Below are 25,587 nucleotides of genomic sequence, written 5' to 3'. Positions count from 1 at the left end.
TAATTTCCTAAAATTAAGTATTTATTTTTAGTAACAGGGGAGTATCACCAATTAAATAAAATTTATTTTATTTTCTAAATTTTAATAATCAATTTGTTAAAAGAAAGTCAAGAATTAAATCAAGATTTTTTCTACCAATTAATTACAGGCTGAAAACTTAAACGGTCATCCAATTAGAGGTTGTAATCAAGTTTATGTTTTTTTTATGTCTTTTAAAACAATCAACATTCATTTTAGCATGCTTGAATAAATTAATACTAAAACATGCATAGCTCATATTCCATAATTAAAAACTTAAATGATTTTCATATTTATTAATGAATGAAACCATTAATTTACCACCCACAAATGCATTTGTTTAAACATAATAAACCACTTAATAAACCTTACTATTTTGTCTTAATTGTGATGGATGACTTTTAAAATTAAATCAGTGTTATTGATTTTGTTATTCATTAATTCTAATTTAAAAGTATTTTGTTATTCATTCATATCTGCATATAGATGATGAAGAATTAAAGAACCTATGTTTGATAGAGATTGAAAAAATACTTCAAGGAAATGGAAGGTCATTGAAGGAATTTCCATGTTTGCCATATCATAAATTTACTAAAGCATATAATTTTGAAAATAGATTCGTTGCAGATGAGTTGAATTACAATAAAGATGAAATGCTTAAGATTCATGAATAATTGGTTTGTTGCCTTACTTTAAAGCAAGAGGGAGTTTATAAAAATGTTTTGAATGTTGTATTATCTAATAATGGGGGATTCTTTTTTCTATATGGTTTTGGAGGAACTGGAAAAACATTTGTTTTGAACACCTTATCTGCTACTTTGCGTTCAAGGGGCCTTATTGTGTTAAATATCGCATCCAGCGGAATAACATCGCTGTTGTTACCAGGAGGTAGAACTGCTCATTCCAGGTTCTCTATTCCTATTTCAATAAATGAGATATCAACCTGTAATCTTCGTCAAGGTTCCCCAAAAGCTGAATTGTTGAAAAAATCAAGCCTAATTATTTGGGATGAGGCACCTATGTTGAACAAACATTGCTTTGAAGCTTTGGACAGATCTCTAAATGACATTATAAAGACTAAATCTAAATATGGTTATGACATTCCATTCGGAGGGAAAGTGTAAGATCAAGATTTGATCAGTGGTTGCATCTCTATATTTTGATGATTACAATTAAGGTCTGTGATGATGAACAATTATGGTACTCTAACGTTTGTCTCTTTTAGCTGTGACAAACAGGTTCTGATTCTGACCCAAGCTTATTCAATCAGAAGATAAAGACCCAAGGGTAACCATAAGAGAGTTCTAAAGCTTACCATGTTCGTTCTGAACAGTGGCATATACTTCAGAAGTTATGAAGTTAGAAGCTCTCAAAAGGTACTGAAGAACCGGAGTCCGAAGTTCTGAAGACCAGTTGTTCCAGAAGGAACGGTTCTGAAGAAGAAAGACTTAAGTTCTGAAGACCGGCAAGAAGTTGGCTCTGAAGACCCAAGCTATTCTAGCTCTGACGTTCAGAAGTTCTAAGGAACTTGTCCAGAAGCAGAAGCTGCAAGGTCAGAGGATCCAAGCTTCCGTCTGACACTGATCAGAAGCTTCACCAACGTCCATCTGAAGCACACCAGATCAGAAGTCAGCTGGTGAAAGGATAGGTCGATGTCATAGTACACACTGTACAGTCATAGCCTGCCCGCCACCTACCTCGTTCAGTCTAGCAGTCTGATATCACAAGATTGCCACTCCAACGGACAAAACCCTAGCAACGGCTACATCAAATGTCTTGGAGTATATAAGGACTGAAGTTGGAAGAAAGAAGCTAAGAAACTTTGCTGATATTCCTGAATTCATCTAACCATTCTCTTAGCAATATTTCTTCACTGTTCTTGAACATCTGAGTTTACCATTAGCTTTTCAGAAGCATTTACGGTAAACCCAAAACCTTTTACAAACACTTTGTAAAGTTCCTTAAGAGACCAAGGTTGGTCGGATCTTGAGAGGACTGAATCAAGTTTGATTCAGTGTTTAGCTAGTCTTGAGAGGATCGGTTGATCAACTTCTTGAGAGAATACTAGTGAGAAAATTAGTGTACTGTTAGTCACTTTGCAGGTCGCAAGTGCAGTTGTAACATTCATTGATTTTAGTGGATTGCCTTCATCAGAAGAAGGAAGAAATCACCTTAACGGGTGGACTGGATTAGCTTGAGCTTTTATCTCAAGTGAACCAGGATAAAATACTTGCATGCTCTTCTTTATATTCTTTAGCACCTAGTTCTTATTCTTAAGTTTGCCAAAACTTGAAAAATTGAACGTTTATCCAAAAACTCTATTCAAACCCCCCCCCCCCCCCCCCCCCTTTCTAGTGTTTTTCGCACCTTCAGAAAGTTGTTGTACTAGGAGGCGACTTTAGACAAATACTCCCAGTTATTTCCAAAGGAAGCTGTTCTGAGATTGTGGGATCTGCTATCAATTCTTCATATCTATGGAAGCAGTGCAAGGTAATGAAGTTGACTGTTAATATGAGATTGCAAAATGCTAACTCATCTTCCTCAACAGCAGAAATAAAAGAGTTTGCTGATTTGTTGCTTCAAGTGGGAGACGGAACAGTTACAACTATTGATGAAGCCGAGTCACTCATTGAGATTCCTCCGGATCTCCTTATTGAACACCGTGTAAGGATCCCTTACTTGAAATAGTAAATTTTGCATATCCGAAACTTTTGTTTAATTTGGAAAAAAAGTCATTCTTCCAAGAAAGAGCAATCCTTGCACCAACACTTGAAAGTGTAGAGGAAATCAACAACTTTATGTTAAGTATGATTCCTGGTGATGAAACAGAGTATTTGAGTTGTGATACTTCATGCAAGTCAGATGAGATTCAGGTGTCAATGCGGAATGGTTTACATCTGAATTCTTAAATGATTACAAATGCTCAGGAATTCCAAACCATCAAATTAAACTGAAACCTGGTGTCCCTATCATGCGCATTCGAAACATTGACCAAGCTGCAGGGTTGTGTAATGGCACTCGAGTGATAGTCAATGCTTTGACTAAATATATAATTGTTGCTACTGTTCTAAACGAAAACACGATGGGGGAAACATCCTTTATTCCAAGGATGAGCTTAACTTCATCTAATTCTGACATTCCATTCAAATTCCAGCGCAGACAATTCTCTGTACCCTATGTTTTGCAATGACTATAAATAAAAGTCAGGGACAATCTTTATCTCATGTTGGACTGTATTTGCCAAGGCATGTCTTTACTCATGGACAATTATATGTTGCACTATCAAGAGTTAAATCTAGAAAATGTTTGAAGATACTAATCCTAGATGACCAAGGAGTAGTTTCTAACACTACCCGCAACATTGTCTATCAAGAAGTCTTTGAAAATATTTGATATGTAAGTGCTATTTTTTACTACAATTTTGTTGGGTTTATATTTTTTTAAATCCCAAATCTGATATGTCTTTGTTTTAATTGTTGACAGTATAAATAAATGTCAAGCAGCTTATTGGCCATTCCTGGACTTGAAGGATAATTCCGTTGCTATAAGGTTTGTTTTTAATTTTCAAATGATATATCAACTTCATCTTTGTTTTGCTTACTAATTATTACTCTGATATTTACTTTTCCCATTGTAGGTTATGATGCTCAAATATTGAATTAGTAGCAAAATTCAACTTCAAGTCTGAAGTCATTATAACTGAACATGGACAACAAGTTCTATTAAGCGATCATGTTGTTGACATTTTTGTGATTTTTTTATTTTTTTGTTTTTTCAACGCATTCCGTAAAAATTTGGATTTATAATATTGTTCATGTGTTGACATCGGTAGGTCATACAACGAATTCTATTTAACAATTTTACGTTGGTCTATTCACATACATGTTTGAACATATTCTCTATTATTTGATATTCTACAGATATATCTACGCAATAAACTTAATTGTCGTACAACGCAAGAGTGAAAATGACTAGTATAAGTTTGAAAAAGAAGTCATGTAAAGGTTTAGACGACATGTCCAACAAAAAACAACACCTTTAGGATTGAGATCTATATATTGCCTCCTACCCACCTCGTTGATACAAAATGAGAATGTGTCATGCATCTTTGAATGGACAATCAACTCAATTGTGTTGTTGGTAGTTAGTTGAACACTTTATATTAAAAATATTTGCATAATTCAAACTATAGTTGGAATGTTAAAAGTATTGAAAACGTATACCGTTAAAAAATAAATATGGTGTATTCTAGAAATTTATCAATTCATGAAACTTGGAGTGCAAGCGGATCAATCCATATCAAACTTGGAGGACGTTGGTTTGCTCTTACATCCTTTTCAAAACGTAATCAAGCTTTTGCTTCAACTTTGAACCCTTTTAATTAATTTTCTTTTAATAACTAGTGAAGAAGTATAAATGCTTCAAATTATTCCCATTTCTTATCCAATTTTATAGATTATATTGCTTTGCAAGATATGTCAAAATTCACACGTTTGCATGTCCCGCCGGCCAATTAGGGTCAAATTTGATTCAAGTACGTAACAAACAAGCTCAATCAATTTGTTTTATTAGTTAATTATAGGCTTTTCTTTGGAATAAGGCCACTTCATCAACATTTTGGCAATACTTCATGGTTATTTAACACATGGTCGAATTTTAGTGATTCAAGTAACATGATACATGAACATATTCCTCATCTTATCTTCGTTGATGCAATAGCATTTTAGAGTCTTAATTTATTCCTAAGAAGTGAGATTCCGAGTAGATAATTTATGCTGGGATTAAACTTTACGGAACCACCTTAATAAAATAAAAAGTTAATATTGATCATGAATTGAATTTTTTTGTTTTGTTTATAGCTCATGAGCATGTAAAAATTATGCTTGAATTTTATACACATTGCAAAATAAAATAAAATACGCATGAGTTTGACCTTTAACCGTCTATTCTTTTGCCTCTAATTTAGACTCACCGACATTGGATTTGGAATTTTTGTGGCTAGAAAGAAAATGAGGTATGATCGAAAGCTTTGCTTGAAAAATTCTTTGTTATCTTTTTTTTTCTTCTTTTAATTGTCCATTTCCATTACTTACTTAGTTATGTGATCAAAATTTGCTTTTATTTCTGCTGGTTCAACTTTCTCCTACGACCGTCACAAAATAATTTCTCCTACATTAATTATTGGATGTTGCTTTCAAAAAAAATTTATTGGAAGTTGACTTGTTCAGGTTGCTTGATCCTAAGTGAATTTCGCTAAAAGATTTCTTGGTTATTGGCTAATATATATGAGTCTAACTTAAGATTATGATAAATAAAAGAGGCAACTCATGATATTTTTTGTTTGCCATACATATTTTAATTTTTCAACAGATTCATGTTAACTGTTAAGTACAGATGAAAAATATTAACAACTGTAGAGAATTTTTCTCTTCATACAATTATAACCTGTGCAACTTTTGGTTTTTTTATCCTTAATCCTATTCTTGAGCTTAGTCTCTTTCATCTTTTAACCTATTTGATTTATAAAAAAAACAATATGTGCAAATTTACTATTAGTTTCATCTAACTTACAATGAAAAATATATAAGTCGGGCTAATTAAGAGCAAGTTTACCTAAGGAGTATCGATCGCAAGGGTAAAAAGTAGTTTTTGAATCCCTAAGTTGAGAGATTAATTCCTATGAGCAGCACTTTTGGGAGACATTTGGACTTCGCCAACCCTGGTCGGAATTGCGAAAGTAATTAAACACACCACAAAAATTAAGAGCGAGTTTGCTTTATGGTTTGTTTGGTTTAGAGGAGAAAGAGATAAGAGAGATGGGTAGAGAGAAATATGTGAGTTTTATAGATTGTTTGGTATGAAAGAGAAAAAAGAGAACAGAGAAAAATTATTTTAGAGTGAATTAATGTTTCCACCCGTGAGAATAATTTTTTTATATCATCTCTCATTTAATATTTAAAAATTCATAAAATTTTAAAGTTATTAAATTTGTATAGTTTTAATGTTATAATATAGATTTAATAATCAATTTTTATTCTTTATTTATCAATTGTATAAAAAGATTATTTTTTTTTGTAAAAAAATAAAAAAATCAACAAGGACAATATGGGTATTTCTCTACTCTACTTCTGTCTGCTCTATTTCTTTCTCTTTAAACACTACTCTAAACAAACAAACAAAATTGCATAATTTAAAATGGGGTATACACATGAAAAGTTACTCTAAATAGCATATAGAATAGCTAGGTAAAAAAATTACACATTTCAAGTGTATTTGAATATGAATTAATTGTCTCCAGAGCAGGTATTCATATAAATTTAAAGAAGAATTTCGTTCATTTTTTTATCTTAAAGTGAGTGTCAAAATTTATTTACCTCAACCATATGTCCAAACATGCTCTTCATTTTTATAGTTTTCCAAACATGCAATAAACTTTGGGGACCCTAAACTTTGGTGATGCTATGCTGTCTATGCAATACGGATCCCAAACACAAGGAGTGTAACTAATGTCACTCTTAATTAACACAACTTTACTCTAAAGGCTTTTCTTCAAATAGAACAAAATCACAATAGATTAGACAAAAATAAGCTACTCCATTTCTGGAGTAGTGTGGCTACATAGCAATCATTCATAGACACAAATGGCTGGTTGGTTTAGGTGGCCAACCGTTTACCATATAATCCCCCAAAATCTAACTGTACCCGCCACAATTCAAATTAGTTATGTGGTTTATTAATTAATCTCATAAAAATTGCATTAAATTTTTTGGCCATGACATAAACAAACGGTAACACTTGGCAGTTGGCAGTTAGCACTTAGCAGACGTATGAATGTATCAGATAATCACTTTGAGTCTTATCCTTCAAAGAGAAATCCACTTTACTTTATTTTCACAGAAAAAACAAAATATTTGCTTTTGTGCTAACTTTTTTTATTGAGAGAGAAACATAAATAAAATATATCAAACGTGTGATCAACTCTCTAGGTTTATTCTAGCTCAAACCGAGGTCTTATGTTAGAGTTCATATAAATGCAGTTGCGTTAATTATCAGGTAGGAAACCTTCACCAATAATCTTACTAGACTCAAATATAATTTCATCAGGGGATATATGTGTTTTAAACCAAGAGAGAGAGAGGTTGCCGAAATTGAAGTCAAATTGCTTTCTAAGCTTGGCTTCATTAAAAAACATAGCCAAGAGGAAGTTGGCCAACGGTTAACTTCCCTCCAAACCTTGTGATTCCCTTGGAATCAAAGCAAAGCTTAGTTACCAGTTGATTCTTGGTCACCTTCTGATACACAACCTCACCTTCCCTGACATACCCTTCACACCTTCTTCTGTTTCCTATCCTTCTATATACAGGTCATCTTCTCCATCTCTTCTTCATATTCAGCTCCATCCATGAAAAATCACTACACTTCATCACCTCTTAAACTTTCTATAGAGTTTGTGGTTGATTAAAGGTTGGTGTTCTTCAAGTTTTGGTTTGTGATATTAGTTTGATTCTGTTGCTAGGAGTTTAAGCTGCTGCTGACCCAGAAAAGGTCTTTCAATCAAGGTATTAGTTCCATCCAATAAGCCTGTCAATTGGGGTGCTACAATTTCAGTTGGAGCTTGATTCCACTTGTAGACGATCTCAGAAGGTATCTTATGTTCATGTATTGGAGTCTGTAAGCTTTTTTTTTAAACAGCAGGTATCCTCTACTTGTTCGAGCCCGGTAGGAACACCGTGGGTGGAAAAAACTCTTACTACAAAATATTTAACGCAACTTCATTCTCAAGGACTCGAATAAGAGACCTTAAGCTAGAACAATCTCCCGCCAGTTAATCTATGCGCACTTGGTGGTCGTTTGTTAGCTTCAATTGATTCCAAAGAGAAGATTTCAAATGAACTATAGGTTCTTCCTTCCATCAGAGTCACTGTTTAACCTGAGTAGCATGCTTCCACTTTCTTCAAATTCTGCAGCAGGAGAAGATAGAAATAGGCCTCCCTCACCTCCAGTTTTGGTTAGGATTGCCATGAGAATATCTAGAGCAAGATGGTTTACCTTCTTGAGAAGAGTGTTCCATTACCAAAATGGATCAAGGTCCAACCTTGGCTCCAACCCTTTCAATTCCAGCACTTGGATGATGCTGGAGTTTATTGCCTTGGTTGTTCAGATAACCATCACAACATTCACTCTGAACATTTCAAAGAGGGAGAAACCTGTTTGGCCTATGAGGATATGGATTTCCGGTTATGATATTGGATGTGTTCTTAATCTTCTGTTACTTTATGGGCGCTACCATCAAATTTATCTGACTCAACGAGATGCTCTCAGTGTTTCTGATATGGAACAGCAGAGAAACAATGAAGAAACCAGGTATTCTGTGAATTTCAATCTTCAAGAACTTTTTTCAGCCAATTTTGTTAAATAGTGATGGAGAATATAATAGTACTTACTAGTAACCTATAGGGTACTTAATCGTGTGATTGTGCTTAAAAAACAGGTTAGAAAAGGTTGACACCATTGTTTCTTTTGCTGAATATAACTCTTAGAAACTTTAAAAGAAGAAAATAAAAATCTCCTTATATTGATTATGATTATGATATTTCAACAAGAACAATTGGACTGTTAAAGATAGAAAAATATACCAACTATCAAGTAATCATGAAGTTATAGTTATGTATCACCTAAAAAAGAGCTTGAAAGAATCAAATACCCTCACATGCCTTCTGAGTTGGTATCAGCTCATTGCATTAACTGTTGAAAAGGGGTAGATATAAACTTTTGTTTATTGCAATCTTTTCAATCTAATAAAGGACATGTGAAAAAATGAAAAGCCTAAGTTGGAAGTGTCACCTACTTTGCATACCTTGCCATGAATAACTTCCATATTCAATCAGGATTCACTATTTTGTCAAAATACCGAAAAGAAACATGGCAAATATGATTAGATGTTAGTGTAAAACTCTTTACGCTGTCTATCAATGCATATAAATTAAATCCAATTTGAAAATCTAATTTTGATCTTATACTATATGATTGTGTATAGGATGTCACCTTTGATGAACAAATGTTGGAGTTCACTTGAGCTTTTCTACGCCATATGGTTTGTGATGGGAAATGTTTGGGTTTTCGACTCGCGTTTTGGATCTTTTCATCAAGCTCCAAAGCTCCATGTGCTCTGCATCACCCTGCTTGCTTGGAATGCAATCTGCTACTCTTTCCCTTTCCTACTGTTTCTACTGTTATGCTGCTGCGTGCCTCTAATTAGCACCCTCCTTGGCTACAACATGAACATGGTCTCTTCTAATAGAGGAGCATCTGATGATCAAATTTCACAACTTCCCAGTTGGAGACATAAAGAAGCACATACAAAGTTAGAGCTTGGTAATAACTCTGAAGGCAGTGAAGAACTGAGTAATGAAGATCCTGTAAGTGATGCCATTAATATATATGAAATGAACATGCACTGATTTTACACTGTTAACCAATCAGAATAACCGTTTTTTATTGAATTTAATTCATTGATACAGAATATCTATGAAATATGATTGGTTGACATCTTTCCATTGTGAGCACATCAAAATTAAACCCTTATTTGATGTATATACTGTTAAGCATTAACAGCTAGTACATGTAGTTGGGCCCTTTTCCTGTCAAATGTTGTGTGGGTACTGGGTAGCATTACTTTTTCCCCTCTAATTGGTATATGTCAAGTTCAATAAATCCTAATATTTATCTCATTTCTGTCATGAACCAACTATTTCAATACTTAAGTTGTTCGGTGAATACACGAGTGGTGTTATATTTTTACTTATAACACGCCCCTTCACCCAAAAGTTTTTTGGGCTTGAAGCCGCCCACCTCCCTTGTTTGAAATTCAAATTTCTATTATAATAGTGGGGGAAACAAAGATTTAACTCTAGACCAATTAGTCATATAGCTCTTATATCATGTTATGAACCAATTATCACAAAAACTCTAATACCATGTCATGAAATAACTACCCCAAAAGCTCTGATATCATATCCCGAATCTGATAACAACCTGGTTTTACATTATACTTTCTGTCAATTTCCCATTCTATGGATTTAATGGTTTGCTATGTTGTGGTGTGCTGACAGGAATGCTGCATTTGCTTAGCCAAGTACAAAGACAAAGAAGAAGTTAGACAATTGCCATGTTCCCATATGTTCCACCTAAAATGTGTGGATCACTGGTTAAAAATCATATCCTGCTGTCCACTTTGCAAACAAGGATTAGAGAGGTAGATAAAGCTGAGATAACAATTAGGATCACTAATCTTATTTGGTCATATGTATACTGTTGATATTACCCTCAAAAGTTTTCTTTTTTCCTTTTTTGAACTTTGGTCTAATATACCTTACAATACATAGGTTACATGAGTGAGTTTGTACATGTAGAGAATAGCTCACCAGTGACTAAAACTTCATTAAATACTTGTCTCTGAGGAGTGGAGCTCATTACTTCTCAAATTAGGAGACATCTATGTACTGAAAAAGTGAAGGAAATATTATATAGTTTCCTTGCATAATAAAATTTCCACTTTCTAGTATAATGTATATTTGCTACCTTATTGATCTTTAAAAGGCACTTTGATATGCATTGTGAGGAGAGTTGCTAGTTGCTAGTTGCTACTTAATTTGAAAAAAAATAAGATTATTAGGTTCACAAGGGTGTGACCATATACCAAATATGCATATCTAATATTAAAACTTGCAATAGAATGAAACCAACAAGGCAACAACTATATGAAGTTATCCAAATAGTTGTTATCAGGCTTAACAGATAGAGAACTAGCTTTGAAGTGGAAGAGGAGAATTTGTTGCCATATTTCATCCATGCAATTCACATCCACGTCACAAAGAAACTCAATTGTTGCAAGGTTATGACTTATGATTATGCCTCTTTCTTCCTAAATCCTAAAATTAGCATCAAGTGTTGATTATATGTCAACAAAACGGTGACATTAGCCTAAAATTGTCAAACCAACAAAAAGAAAGGCAGCATATAGTGAAAATAGCATGAATGGATAACTAAAAAACACCATATCAATAAAATTAACTTGAAATAGTCAAAGTGACAATAAAGCACCAAAATGGTTAAAAATAGTTAATTTTCCAAAAGCAGTACAAAGTCAAAGAAGCTATGAATTAGAACAAATTTGACAATATTACATGAAAGCCACCAAATTGGTGAAATTAGCAATGACTCACATGAACCAGGGCAAGAGTATCTTATTTCCAACTAGGTTGACACCTTGGAATGGTGAAAAGTAGGACTTGGATTTGCAGCCGTCAAAAAATTGATTTAGCCACTCTAGTAAAAAAAAAATCAAACCGTTGAATGAAAATTGGACGGTTTAAATTTAAATCTCAACAAATCTTAATCAAAACATGACTTCAAATCTGAGCCGCTCAATCTTCGTTCACCGTGAAAAGTGAAAACTTCTAGAAAAGCAATCATTTGCCCTCATTTTGCATTTGATGAAGATTAGAACTTGCGGATAAAAATAGTTAAATCAGTAAACACCACAAATTTGAAACAGCAAAACTGAGTTTGTTAACACCCAAGATTGTAGCTGACTAAGCGCTGAGCATGATGTTTTCTAATTGAATCTTATCGCCATTTCTTCTTTTGTGGGAAGCATAACACAATAAAAAGACCTTCTCCCTCTCTCCCTTTCTGCAGAGAATCCAAAGGCTCCTGTGAAGCAAGCAAGCAAGCAATTCATTTGTAGAAGGACATTCCCACTTTCAACATGCCTTCTCAAGTACCTAGGTATATATATATCACTTATCATCTTCAATCAACATCTTCTTCACTGAATTATTTTTCCTTGGCCACCATTTACAAAATATGCATATTTATAAGTCTTCCCAGAAGGAAAACCAATCAAGCATCTTATCATGAAAGATAATTTAATGTCATCATTAGTATCTACACATGTCCATCTTCTTTGACTTAAAAAGCAAATCATATACAATATAGAACACACCCAAAGAACATCATAACAGAATAAGAAAAGAAAACATAAAAACATCATTAGGTGACTCTTTTTTCATCTTCTCTATGCATGGGAAAAAGGGGCTTGATCCTAATGTTTCACAAACAAGGCATAGGAGAATTTAGCTGTTAAAACAGCTTTTTTTTCAAAATTTATAACATGTTTGAGCATGTTATTAATTATAATGGTTTAGCAGTTGAATCAGCTAACACATTTACGAACAAAAAAATGTGCATATTTGGGTACATTTAGAAACACAGCTTAATTAAATGATTATGACAATAAACACTTATCGCAAACATTTTCTGATTAGCTAATCTGAGAAGCTTATTGCCATGAGTTCAAGATATCTTATATGTTTACTCATTAGCTAATTTGTGAAAAAATAAACTCACAACATCTTATAAAATCGTTTAGTTGGTGATTTTCTCTATAAAGCTAAAAGGTTCTATTTTGTGATTAAATTGTTAACGATGGAAGCATGCACAGGAAAAGGATGGAGGAGAAGTCCCCTCGGATCATCATAAAACATCTGGTTAGTAGCAAACTAATAAAAATCCCAGCTTTGAACATGGATGATGTGAAGAAGCACTCAAATATGGTTGAGTCACCAACATCTCAAGCAGCAACCATGATGAGGAAATCTTCTAGTGAGAGGTGGAATTGTTTATGCTCCCCCACCAAACATGCTGGCTCCTTCAGGTGCCGTCGCCACCGTTCCACTTCGATGCACAGATCCATGTCTATTGACTCCAGGCTCTCTTCAATGCCCTCCAAAGACTCACCACCACAAGCTCAATAGCCTTCCTGCAATGGTCGTGTGTGCACATAATCACATCATCACAGCAGCCAGTGTGTCTTATTTAATCTGGTATCATGTTGAGCAGTGTAACAAATTAAGCCATGAACATGGCTTGTAATTTATATATTTGAGTTGTGGTGATTGAATGAATACATTAATGAGTTCTTTCTTCAACTATTGCTCCTTATGGTAATCGGTAACTAAATATGTTCTTATACTTCATACTACATTACTACTATATCAAGTGTGAAAATCAATACAAATATATTTACAATGTTTTGGTACATTTGATTTTAAGTTTTCTTTTGCTCTTTTATTCCTAGCACCAAAAGAATTTGCTTTTACTTATACAATGAGGTCTTAAAAAATGAGTGAGATGAAGAATGAGGTGACATCTTTTTTAGTTTCAAAAATGCAATGAAGGTAAATAAAATGATATTGTATTTTCCTCATGTAACAAAAAAAATTTGTAACAACTAAGTGCGTAAACAATGGTCCTCAGATTGTTCTAGTTTAAGCAGAACTTCCCAATTCGAGTCTAGGTGAATACAATTGTGTTAAAATTGTGTTAAGTATTTGGTATGGATCCCAACTACCAGGCCAATACAAAGCCAAATAAAATAAGTATGCTTTGAATTGAGTTTAACCAAAAGATTTTCTCAAACCAATTTCTTAGATAATTTTCATTGTTAGCTTCTTTCTCTTTGGTATGATGCACTGACTTATCCATAACCCACTGCTGTGCTAGATCAAAATTAAAGGTTACTATTATTTTTTCGTTTTGCCCTTAGATGGAAGTGGAAAGCAAATTAGAAACATATTTTTTTTCTTTTTTGAAATAAAGCTACTCTTTTTTTTTTTGTCGACAAATACTCTCAAGAGGAACTACTTTCTATTGGGTCCAAAAGAGGAACAAACCAGATATGGTCCCCAATCATTTCATGGACCATATATAAGGAACTCGTGGGCCAAGGGTTAAATGGAATCTATTTGTTTTCTTATTTTTTTTCCCCAATTGGTATATTCATAAAAATATTACAAAGAATAACATTATTTTTATTATTGTGTTTCTTATCCTATAACTTCTGCAAAAAAAAATTAATGCAATTTTACTGGAAAAAAAAAGAGAGAAATAAATTTTAAAACAATTAATGTTTTGTACTTATATATCAATAAAAATAAAAATAAACACACCAAACATCCGTTTAGAACAAAAAAGTCTAATATGCTAAAAAAAAACTGATTAAAGTTTTAATTTTAAAAAACATAATATCTTTGTGTTGTGTTGATAAAAAATAGTAGAACGAAGAGAAAACGCCTCTAGAGTCATACTCCGAGGAAGGAACGTCTGGATCTTCCCGAAGAGGGTTGCCCACCAGTTGAGAGTTTACTAACCTCAAAGAGATTCGAACCCTCGACTCATGGGGAGGTGAGAGTTAAATCCGAAACCTGAAGCCAGTAGTCGTTGTGCCGACTCGTATTGGCAAAAAATATAATATCATATATATGCTAATTTTAATAAATATAAAAAAATTGAATTATTGATATGTTTTGTGTGAGACGCCAACGTTTGCATTACATTCCAACAAAGTTGTACCCCATCTCATCTGTCATCATCTCTCACTTTCGCCACCCTCACAACGCGATTCGCTGCAACTGCAAACCACTGTGATAGGATTTCCAGAGAACACAATCTTCCTTCACAAAAAGGGTTTTCACTTCTCAAATTCATCTTTCCCCAATAGCTTCTACAATTGATCCCTGATCTCCAAGGTAAGACACCCACTTCACCTTTTTCCTCAGAACAGAGTATGATTATCGTGTTTTCTGAGATGGGGTTCTCGAGATTTCCCTAAATTTCATGTCTTTTTGTTGATTCTTCATATAGATCGATCTATGAGTTTCCCGTCCATGTGGGTATGTGAATTGTGAACTGTCTTTAATTCAGAATCTAACTGCTTTCAAAGTTTGCAAATTTTTTATTTTTTGGTTTGGGGGTTTTGAATTTTGATTTTGAAATTGCTGTTACGCGATTCTGAGTTGTTGGCTATGATGTGGAACAGTGGATCCATGAGATTGTTTTGGATTCGAAGATTTTTTTTGTTATTAACATGATATTTCTATGAACAATTAGTGACTATTGAATTCATAAAGTACTTCAGCACAATGTCAGTATGCATGTTTTTGGTTCGGTTCTCGGTTGGGAAACTCAAAATCAATTGTGATAGAGTAAAGTCAATTCAGTTTTAGATGCCAATATTGATGTTTGGGAATCATTTTGAGAAATAACTTCAATTGCAAAATTAATTCTGCTAGAAGCTAGAGAGACTGAGAGAGTAGCTTTTGCGTTGAGCATAATCAATTGTGAAATTTTACAACTGAGTTTCACAACATTACATACAAAAATCACTTTTTTTCATAAATCGTAATTCATAAATGTACCCAAACATGAATCACTTCACTTCCAACTCACTTTTACTAGAATCAATTTTACCAACTTCAATTCTATCCAAAATCAATTGTGACAACGTTGATCCAAACACATTTCAGTTTCAGGCATAAGTCCTTGTTATGAATTTGGTTGCAATTAGGAGTCATTGATGAATTGTTGGGTTTGAAAATTATTTTCCCCCTACATGTTATCTGCAGATTTCTAGTCTTTCAGCTTTTATCTTCATATATATGTTTAGTATTTAGTTTAATCAGTTTTCCCTTTCTTTTCTGCTGTAGTTCCTGACTTTCATACTGCAACTGTAATAGTAATATATATGTGCATATATGCCTTCGAAAAAACTTTCATTGAATTGCAAAAAATATCTGTGTACATGGTTTCTCAATCTTCAAAGAGGAAGGAAGAAAGCGATATACCGTTTGAAGTCTTTGAGTGTTGAGTGTTTTAGTTTGATCTAATAAGTAATTTGTAGATAAGTTCTGCTCCAGATTAAAGAATGGAACTTGTTCTTTGTGTTTTCGTTTTGAATACATTCTATGTTGGAATTTGATGGATATTTTACTTCAATTCTAAAACCAGATTTTGTTGCCAGAGGTGCCTCCAAGTTCACGGATCTTGGCATTCGGATTGGCCATCTAAAGTTGGAAATGGTTAAAAGGTTTGCTTTCTCTATGCATACTTATGATCACTTAACGAGGAAGAAACTAAATAGAATATCTAATTAACTTGTTTTTCGAACAGTTATGGAGCGTTTTGATTTGCAATTGCAAGAGATATCATGTTGCAGTGCATAGAGGGAATTAAGCATCTATTGGCTCCGCTATTGCAATGTTGTGACCTCGATTTATATCAGCAGTCAAGAGGCATTGGAGATCCTGAACTCCTTGCAAGAGAGACAGTGTGTATGCATCAACCTAACTTTACGATAGTTATGCATTCATTGTTACTTATGTTCTTATACAAATGAATTCTGATCTGATTACTAGCTTTTAAGATCTTATCCCACTAAGTGTGGTCAGTTATATGTATCACACGTTATACATATTAGCAATGATGAACAAGAAAAGAAAAGAAACCATATGGATGATGTTACTGTCGTGTTTTTATTTTGGATCGATTACATCTCATATTACTATTTAGAAAAATACAATAATTTGGCCTGATGATAGCCATTTGTTTTGCTACTGTACACAGTCAGTGTGAGCGAAATCGAAGCACTTTATGAGCTCTTTAAAAAGATCAGCAGTGCTGTGATTGATGATGGGCTGATCAACAAGGTTTGTCTCTACTGTCATTGGTCAACTTGTGTTGTGGCCATATTATAAATATTGTTTACTGAGCCATATTAAAAATATATATATGATTTTCAGGAAGAGTTTCAATTGGCACTATTCAAGACGAATAAAAAAGAAAGTTTGTTTGCTGATCGGGTATTGCTTTCTTTTTCTTTTTAGCTATGCTTAACTCTACTCTACTCTGAACTATGAAAATATGTTTCTTTGATCAGATCAGGTTATGGCCATCATATACAGAAACAATAACAAATGGCACAACAAATATGTCATATCCACAATATGTGTGTGTGTAGAGAGAGAGAGAAGATGTACCAAGTTAGACAACTTTTTTTTGTGAGAGATGAACGTATTATACCTTGACCATTAGATCTAACCATGAATGATCATAATTAAAACATAAAACCCTATGAGTTTTTTAAAAAGTCAAGTGACCGTTATATTTTTACATGCATGGTTGTACGGTCAAGATTTAACGTTCTCTTTTTTTCTTTACAGAAGTCCTCTCACTTGATGTCCCCTCCCCCCTTTATATGTGCGTTGTGTAAGGAATTTAAAATAACTTCTCACATGCTAAAGTCAATGTGTTATCTCGATTCAAAAAAATGTGACTGCGTTGCTTATCTTGTTGTCATGGTGATAAACTTAGGGGGAACTTCATATTTACTATTTAGTTAATGTATCTTAATGGTTTGTCATAATCATTAAAATGGTATACCCTTGTTTAGAGGTTTTCTCACGTGTTCCTTAAATGTTATACATATTTTAAAGAAATTTTACTTCCGGTCCAGTATAAGTTATTTCTTAACCCTTGCAACATGTACATACATTGTTTCATGTCATTCTTTTTGTTAATATCTAATGAGCTTCTTTCTTTGTACTCTCTTAGGTATTTGATTTGTTTGACACAAAGCATAATGGGATACTAGGTTTCGAAGAGTTTGCTCGTGCACTCTCTGTTTTCCATCCAAATGCCCCCATTGATGATAAGATTCACTGTAAGTTGTTTGAAATTGTTTCTAATGATCATATAAGGACAAAACTTATGTAGCTCAGCTTGTAATTAAGAAGGGCGTATAAATCAACTCTTTGGTTTATTGCATGGTTCTTCTTTTAAAATATACCAAAACTAAAACCACATAATGTCTTGTTTCAGTTTCCTTTCAATTGTATGATCTCAAGCAGCAGGGTTTTATTGAAAGGCAAGAGGTAACTAGTCATCTTTGTTTTGATGATCTTAAGCTTTTACTCCTTGTTTCGGTCTCTTAGAATATGGGGTTATGCCTAACTCTACTCCAAAGCTAGCTTAGGGGTGAGGAGTGAGGACTGCTCTACCCTATAAAATACTTCATTATCATATCTGTAGTTAATGTGGAAATCCTCACAGAAGAGTGGAGATCACACACTTCATATTCATCTTAAGGCCCTTATCCATCCCATCTACAAGGTGGGTTGGTCAAGTCAATTCTTTAATTTCAAATTTCAACAGGTGGTCCAACAATGGATCTAGAATTGACTCTGATACTGTATTAGAATTTGGGCTGGGTCTAAAAAACAAAATGGCATTCTGATGAATATGAAGTTTGTGATCTCCATTTTTCAGATGTTCAGTCGTTGGCGGAGAGTGTGTTAGAAATCTCATATTGACTAGAGATATTGCCAAAACAATCCTTATATAGGGTAGAGCAATCATCGCCCTTAAACTAAACTAAATTTTTGTGGTAGTTAGGCCTAACTGTATCTTAAGTGGGACAACCCTAATTTTTATCTTGTGTTCGCTGTGAAGGTGAAACAAATGGTTGTTGCTACACTTGCTGAATCTGGCATGAACCTATCAGATGATGTTATAGAGAGTATAATTGACAAGGTAATACCCCTTTTCCCTAGTGAGATTCGGACTCTTCATAGTCCTTTTTTACTATTATCCTTTTATGAAAAAGATCACCTAGTTTTAACATTGGATTTTGGATTTCTTAAGACTTTTGAGGAAGCAGATACAAAGCATGACGGCAAGATTGACAAGGAGGAATGGAGGAACCTTGTTTTGCGTCATCCATCACTTTTGAAGAACATGACCCTTCAATATCTCAGGTAAATCTTAAGTCATGTACATACATTCTCTAAATTCAAGAGAGCCACTACAGGCAAATCCAAGTAATGAAATGGATGAGAGATGTGATATAGTCTTGCCAGAACGGAACTATATAGATTTAAAATGTGGCAGTCGCCCCCCTATGAGAAAAAAAAAATTTAATGTTGTATTTTCCCTCATGAAAGTTTTATACTGCCTCCTCCAATTAGGTTGCTGAGTGTGCTTAATATTGTTAAATGTTGGTCTTCCTTAATCATTTTTTCTGGTTCTGTCCCTGAGTCTGCTTCCTTTAAACATCTATATGTGCTGCCCTGCCACTCTAGTAATGATTAGTGTAGATTCACTCCAGTGTTGATATAAAATAACCTACAGAATTAAGGGATAGGAATCAGAAAACACTTACCAACGAAGGAAAACTAAATTCCTTTTGAAGTTTTAGAAATTGAGTTTTGGAAATAGTAGTAAAAAGGGTTATCCAGACCAGAAATGAGGTTTAATTATGGTTGTGGGCTATATTTTATTGATATTCCATACATCATTTTTTGATGTCCCAGCAGTGAAGTTCTGATATTCTTTTTCATTTTATTTTTCTGGCACTTTCTGACGTTTGTTTTCATGTGTTTGAGCAGAGACATCACCACAACATTCCCGAGCTTTGTATTCCATTCACAAGTAGACGATACTTAAACATCAAATATTTTTTATATTATTTGGCCTATGGTTTCATTGCCTGTGGACTCCAGAGCCTCTTTTTATGTAAAAATATTAAAGTAGACATAGCAAAGGGATTTATTTACCTTGCATCGGTTGTATTCATTCGATGACGATATTTGGTTTTGTGGTTAAATTTTCTCGAAATACTTTTGATTTAGTGCTTGACATTGACCTTTATTGTTTCCATTCCATGAATCAAAGGTTTTCTGTCATATGCAACGCAAGTGCATGGGCATGTCTTAAGGACAAGAATGAGAAAGTTCACTTTCTCATGTGAAACTTAGCACTTTGTAACGGAGACGTAAAATTAATCCGAACTTCAAAATGTTTTGTTGGTTACATTAATATTTGGAGAATAATTCATCAACTCAATCTTTAAGATGTGGTTATTATTGTTCATACAAAATAGGGTTCATTTCACATTTTCACCAACTTTCCGTTACTTTCTATCTTCTTTTCCTATCACATTTTTCTTTTGTTCTTCATTTCACTTTATGGGGTAAGTGTGGTTAGGCTGTCACTATAAACTTATGTAAAAAATAAACTAGAATAAAGTACACTCAAACCACCCAAATATTAGAATAAAGTGTGGTTAGGAATGTCCCTTGCATTTCAGACTGTAGCAACAGCTTTCAAGTGCTTCAAAGCATTGTCTTCCTTTTTTTGATAAGCCAAAATTATATTAAAAGGGAGAACAAGGGGTACCCAACCCTAATACAAGAGATAGAAAAAGAAAAGAGAGGGGAAGGAAACAGCAAATAGGAACAAACCCCCACGGCACAAATACATGAACATGAATATAGTGCCCAGGGCCCTAGCTAGCCAACAGCATTACAACCAAATGATGCACGTAGGCATCCCTGCAACTATGGCAACCCAAGAATACAGGACAGAGGGCTAGAAGTCCACTAAAAAGTGAGTAATGGAATTCCTTCAAGTTTGCCTTATTCCACTACCAGGTCCTCCAAATTATAAGCTGGAAAATCTCCTCCAATGCCGTAGAGCCATCACAGAAAACCACCTTATTTCTAGTTAACCAAATGGACCAAGTAATAGCTAACCAAATTGACAATGCCACGCGCTTCTGGATTTTGGTCCATCCAACGTTAAACTGCAGAAAGTTCTCCCGCGGAGTGCTCGCTGCAGGAGGTGAGAGGCCAAGCCACCTACAGCACCTATGCCAAACAGCTAAGGAGAAGGGGCGGGAGAAAATAAGGTGGGAGCATGACTCCACATGAGACCTGCAAAAGCTACAAAAAACATCACTCGCCGATAGAATTACTTGCCGTTTCAGTAAATTCTCCTTGCAAGCAATACGATTCAGTAGCAGCCTCCAGGCGAACGCTTTGACATTTGAGGGAGTCAGGGAGCTAAGGACTTCCACACAGCAGTAAAAACAGGGTCTGAATCTGGTAGCTCATATTCCAGCAAAAAAGGAGTAAGAGGAGTTCACATAATACACATCATCATCACTCACGAACCACGTCCATTTATCAAATTCCCCTTCAGAAAGCTGAACAATACTAAGGTCCTGCAGCAGAGACTGTTCCCAACCAAGCTCTCTCCCCGCCAACGGACGTCGCCAAGAAAGCATTGTCTTCCTATTAGGCGAGGCGAGAGATAATATTACTAAAGTCCAAACCTTGCTCTGGAATGTTGTCATTCTACTTCTAGCCCGACAGGTATCTCGGGTTGGTGCTTCGCATAGCATTTGGAAGCTTCTACCCTCCTTTGTTTTTGAGTCGTTATGCCTTGATACTACTCAAGTATAGTTTGTGCTTTGTTGATTTTCCTTTTGTAAATTCAAAAAAAAAAGAACCACCCACATATTAACCATTTAAATTAATTTAACAATTTAGTTGAAATGTGATTGATTCATGAACGGTCGGTGCACATAATTAAGATATATTCTTCGTATTATTTATTTTGAATGAAAACATAGTAACAGGGGTCACCGACACAAATTCCATGTCAATTTAATTGTAGTTATTTGTTTTAAAAAAAACATATATTGTAGTAGTTTGTAATTGTTTGTAACATCTAATTTTTATTTATTTTGAGATGCTATGATATTATAAAACAAAATCGTTGTAGATAAACAGTTATTACCTTTGAAACATTATTATCATTAAGGTGCGTCATTTAGAATTTGGCAAAAACTGATGATTTGTCCTGCTTAATTTGTGTCATTAAGACAAAGCTCACCCCAATGAATTGAACAAACTTACTAGCATTCACGTTTAGACGCCAATTCAAGCCAAAAAAACTGACTCGAAAATCCAACATAGGCAAGTAGATGCACAAAATCCAGGAAATGGCACCAAAAACGTCAAAATTCCAAAATTAAACAGCAACAAAACATAGTAGAAGACTGTTTCTCAATCTAATGGATTTCTAACAGTGATGTCATACTTAGTCAACCTCTTCCATCTTGCTACCCTCAGCATCGGCATCAACATCCTCCAAAGGAGGCATGTCAGCATCTGCTTCAGCAGCATCATCATCAATGCTCAGACCAAGCTTCAGCATCCTGTGAATCCTGTTACCGAAAGTGTTGGGCTCATCAAGGCTGAACCCAGAGGTTAGCATAGCGGTCTCAAAGAGCAAGAGAACTAGATCCTTCACAGATTTGTCATTCTTGTCAGCATCTGCACGCTTCCTAAGCTCCTCCATGATTGGGTTCTCGGGGTTGATCTCCATGGTCTTCTTGCTTGACATGTAACCAGCCATGCTGCTGTCCCTCAATGCCTGTGCTTTCATGATCCTTTCCATGTTGGCTGTCCACCCATATTCACCAGTCACAAGACAGCAAGGAGAGTCTACAACACGGTCAGATACCACAACTTTCTCAACCTTGTCACCCAAGACATCCTTCATCACCTTGCAGAGATTGTCAAATTTCTCCTTGAGCTCTTCCTTCTTCTTCTTTTCATCTTCAGTCTCATCAAGCTTCAGGCCTTCCTTAGTAGCAGAGACAAGCTTCTTTCCCTCAAATTCCTTGAGCTGACCAACAGCATATTCATCAATGGCATCAACCATGTAAAGCACCTCGTACCCCTTCTTCTTGAGCTTCTCCAGGAAGGGAGAATTCTCAACAGATTTCTTGCTTTCACCTGTAATGTAGTAGATGTCACTTTGTCCTTCCTTCATCCTGGTCACATAGTCCTTGAGGCTGGTGAGCTCATCACCACTCTTATTGGAGTGGTACCTCAGCAATTCAGCTATCTTTGTCTTGTTCTGAGTATCCTCATGAATACCTAGTTTCAGGTTCTTAGAGAAGGCCTCATAGAACTTGTTATAGTCCTCCTTGTTCTCAGCAATTTCAAAGAATAGCTCAATGCACTTCTTCACTAAGTTCTTCCTGATGACCTTAAGGATCTTGTTCTGCTGCAACATTTCTCTAGAAATGTTCAGCGGAAGATCCTCAGAATCCACAATACCCTTAACAAAAGAAAGATATTCAGGAATCAACTCCTCACAGTTGTCCATGATGAAGACACGGCGGACATACAGTTTGATATTGTTAGGCTTCTTCTTTGTGTCAAAGAGATCAAAAGGTGCTCTCTTGGGTACAAAGAGGACAGCCTTAAACTCCAGCTGACCTTCAACAGAGAAGTGCTTAACAGCCAGATGCTCTTCCCAATCATTGGTAAGACTCTTGTAGAAAGCAGCATACTCATCTTTTGTAATCTCCTCAGGCTTCCTCATCCAAATTGGCTTCTGTTTGTTCACCAACGACCACTCATGGGATACCTCCTTAATCTTCTTCTTTTTCTTCTCTTCCTTCTCCTTTTCTTCATCTACATCCTCAACTTTGCCCTCCTCGTCCTTCTTCTCTTCCTCGTCCTCATCATCAGAAATCTCCTTCTCAGTGGTTTTCTCAATCCAAAGAGAAATTGGATAGCTGATGAATTCTGAGTGCTTCTTAATCAAGTCCTTCAGACGGCGTTCCTCAAGATACTCAAGCTGATCCTCCTTGAGATACAAGGTTATCTTAGTTCCCCTGCCAAGACTCTCACCAGTTGTATCTCTTGTCACAGTGAATGAGCCACCAGCCTGGGACTCCCAGACATACTGTTCATCATCATTGTGCTTTGTGGTAACAATAACCTTATCAGCTACAAGATAAGCAGAGTAGAACCCAACACCAAACTGCCCAATCATGCTCACATCAGCACCAGCAGCAAGTGCTTCCATGAATTCCTTGGTCCCAGACCTTGCAATAGTACCAAGGTTGTTCACCAAGTCTGGAATACAAAACACACAAGCATAAGAGAATATCAATCATCAAAATCGCACAGGGCTACATAAACTAATTTCATAAAGACTTATAAACCATCGCACTTACCAGCCTTGGTCATGCCGATACCACTGTCGATGAGAGTCAACGAATTGTTAGTCTTGTCAGGAATTATGTGGATGAACAACTCTGGCTGACCATCAAGCTTGCTCTTGTCTGTAAGGCTTTCAAACCGTATCTTGTCCAAAGCCTAATTGACACAACCATGGATATATCAGGAATCAGATAAATTATCCATTTAGAAATCAGTATCACACCAAAATCTTTAATGTAAATATAGATATTCCAATTAAAAAGGTGTCATCATAAACTTTTGTGCGAAGACATACCAGCAAATATGTACAAATACATACATAGATTGTATTCAAATTGCATTCTGAAACATTAACTGATACATAACATAAGTAACTATGGCTTTCAATACAGAAAATGCATACAAATACACCGACATATATACACAACATAACTATGCCTTTCAAATTAATACTGCATCAATTGAATTCTGAAATATCAACAGAACAAGTTCCAGCTAAACGCACGAAAAGTGTAGAACCACATACAATGAATTAAATTGAGTACATCCACACTGTTTGAACAACGACAATCATCTAACAGAAATACAAAACATTCAAAACATAATCTAATACAGATCGTAACAAATAAACTACATGATTTACGGTCAATCATAATAAGGATCGTAACAAGTATGAAACACGATAGCGAATGAAATTTCAGATCTACAGCCATGAAAATCACAGGAAATCGGAAAGACAACGAGAGCAGGTGTTGATTAAACGAGAGAAGAGGACGAAGAAGCTTACATCAGAGGCATTGCTGATGAGCTCACGAAGGAAAATCTCCTTGTTGCTGTAGAAGGTGTTGATGATGAGACTGAGGAGCTGGTTGATCTCAGCCTGGAACGCAAACGTCTCAGCCTCCGCCATTGCCGTTCAAGCTTCTTTGAACAAGGAGGAATTAGGGTTTCGGAAGAGGGAGAGAGTTGCAGAGAGAGAAGTGATGGAAGGTAGCGAATGAATGTGAAGAGCTTATATAGTGAAGGGTTTCGTTAGGGTTTCTAATGTCTAGATCCTTCTATTGCTAATAATAATCGCATTCTTCGGAGCCAGCTACTACTATGCTAAAATTGGGCTCCACATTAATTTTTTTTTTTGAAAGGCTCCACATTAATTTGAACTGCACATCAAATTATATCAAAAAATATAACTCAAAAATAAACATTGTTTAAAAGTATCTAAAAAAAAATTTCCGACACACCAACAAAAAAAAATCTAAAAAAAGAATTTTAAAAAAGAGCATCTTGCGCGCTAGTTCTGCGTCCGCTTCAGGTTCTATTGAGCCTCGTTGGGTGTCTTGGCGCGCTCCCCCGGATGGGTGGGTGGCCCTCAACATGGATGGTTCGTCGCTTGGTAATCCCGGACCGGCTGGCGCTGGTGGTGTTGTTCGTGATTCAGCGGGGCAGTGGTGCGTGGGTTTCTCAGCGTTTGTTGGCGTCTCAGAGATTCTGGAGGCGGAGTTGTTGGTCAATCACTATGGGCTTCGTCTTTGTTGGGAGCGTGGGTTCCGTCGAATTGTGGTTTTCTCTGACTCGAAGCATGCCTTATCGCTCTTGGAGCATGGGTGTGGAAGGTTTCATGCTTATATTGCGGTTTTCGGCTTGGTTTGTGAACTGCTGAGTAAGGATTAGGCTGTGAGGTTTGATCACATTCTTCGTGAGGGCAATGCGGTTGCAGATTATTTGGCTAAGGATGGTGCTCGTGAGAATTGTCAGATGCGCTATTTGGATTCACCTCCGACAGAAGTAGCTCCTCTGCTTGCGGATGACTATCGTGACACTCTTTTTATGAGGCGCTAGTGAGTGGTCTTTTTTTCTTTTCTTTAAG

The 25,587-nt window shown here is 35.4% G+C and overlaps 3 protein-coding genes and 1 pseudogene across 4 annotated transcripts; 3 read left to right on the top strand and 1 right to left on the bottom strand.

Annotated features, from left to right (window-relative positions):
• Positions 1-7,387: 7,387 nt before the first annotated feature.
• LOC130732972 (E3 ubiquitin-protein ligase At4g11680-like) lies at positions 7,388-10,585 on the top strand (annotated as a pseudogene).
• A 1,064-nt stretch (positions 10,586-11,649) lies between these two features.
• Positions 11,650-13,010, top strand: LOC130732973 (uncharacterized). Its single transcript, XM_057584995.1, has 2 exons — positions 11,650-11,808; positions 12,524-13,010. The coding sequence occupies exons 1-2, from the start codon at positions 11,789-11,791 to the stop codon at positions 12,834-12,836; spliced, it is 333 nt and encodes a 110-aa protein (XP_057440978.1). The 5' UTR covers positions 11,650-11,788; the 3' UTR covers positions 12,837-13,010.
• A 1,398-nt stretch (positions 13,011-14,408) lies between these two features.
• Positions 14,409-19,543, top strand: LOC130732971 (calcineurin B-like protein 2). Of its 2 annotated transcripts, none has more exons than XM_057584994.1 (10): positions 14,409-14,609; positions 15,881-15,946; positions 16,030-16,190; positions 16,483-16,565; positions 16,659-16,718; positions 17,470-17,578; positions 17,737-17,789; positions 18,367-18,447; positions 18,559-18,671; positions 19,302-19,543. In XM_057584994.1, exons 3-10 carry the CDS (start codon positions 16,067-16,069, stop codon positions 19,357-19,359), a joined length of 681 nt encoding a protein of 226 aa, XP_057440977.1. In that variant the 5' UTR covers positions 14,409-14,609; positions 15,881-15,946; positions 16,030-16,066; the 3' UTR covers positions 19,360-19,543. The 2 variants fall into 2 exon arrangements, with proteins under 2 accessions (XP_057440977.1, XP_057440975.1); XM_057584992.1 differs by having other exon boundaries at positions 15,868-15,946.
• Positions 19,544-21,596: 2,053 nt separating this feature from the next.
• LOC130732970 (heat shock protein 90-2) lies at positions 21,597-24,722 on the bottom strand. Its single transcript, XM_057584991.1, has 3 exons — positions 24,508-24,722; positions 23,735-23,876; positions 21,597-23,633 (listed from the first exon to the last, which is right to left on the bottom strand). Exons 1-3 carry the CDS (start codon positions 24,628-24,630, stop codon positions 21,799-21,801), a joined length of 2,100 nt encoding a protein of 699 aa, XP_057440974.1. The 5' UTR covers positions 24,631-24,722; the 3' UTR covers positions 21,597-21,798.
• Between the last annotated feature and the right edge of the window lie 865 nt (positions 24,723-25,587).

The sequence above is a fragment of the Lotus japonicus genome, chromosome 1, assembly GCF_012489685.1.
Source record: "Lotus japonicus ecotype B-129 chromosome 1, LjGifu_v1.2".
NCBI lineage: Eukaryota > Viridiplantae > Streptophyta > Magnoliopsida > Fabales > Fabaceae > Lotus > Lotus japonicus.
The sequence above is the reverse complement of the archived record's forward strand: the minus strand, read 5'-3'. Positions and strand labels throughout refer to the sequence as shown.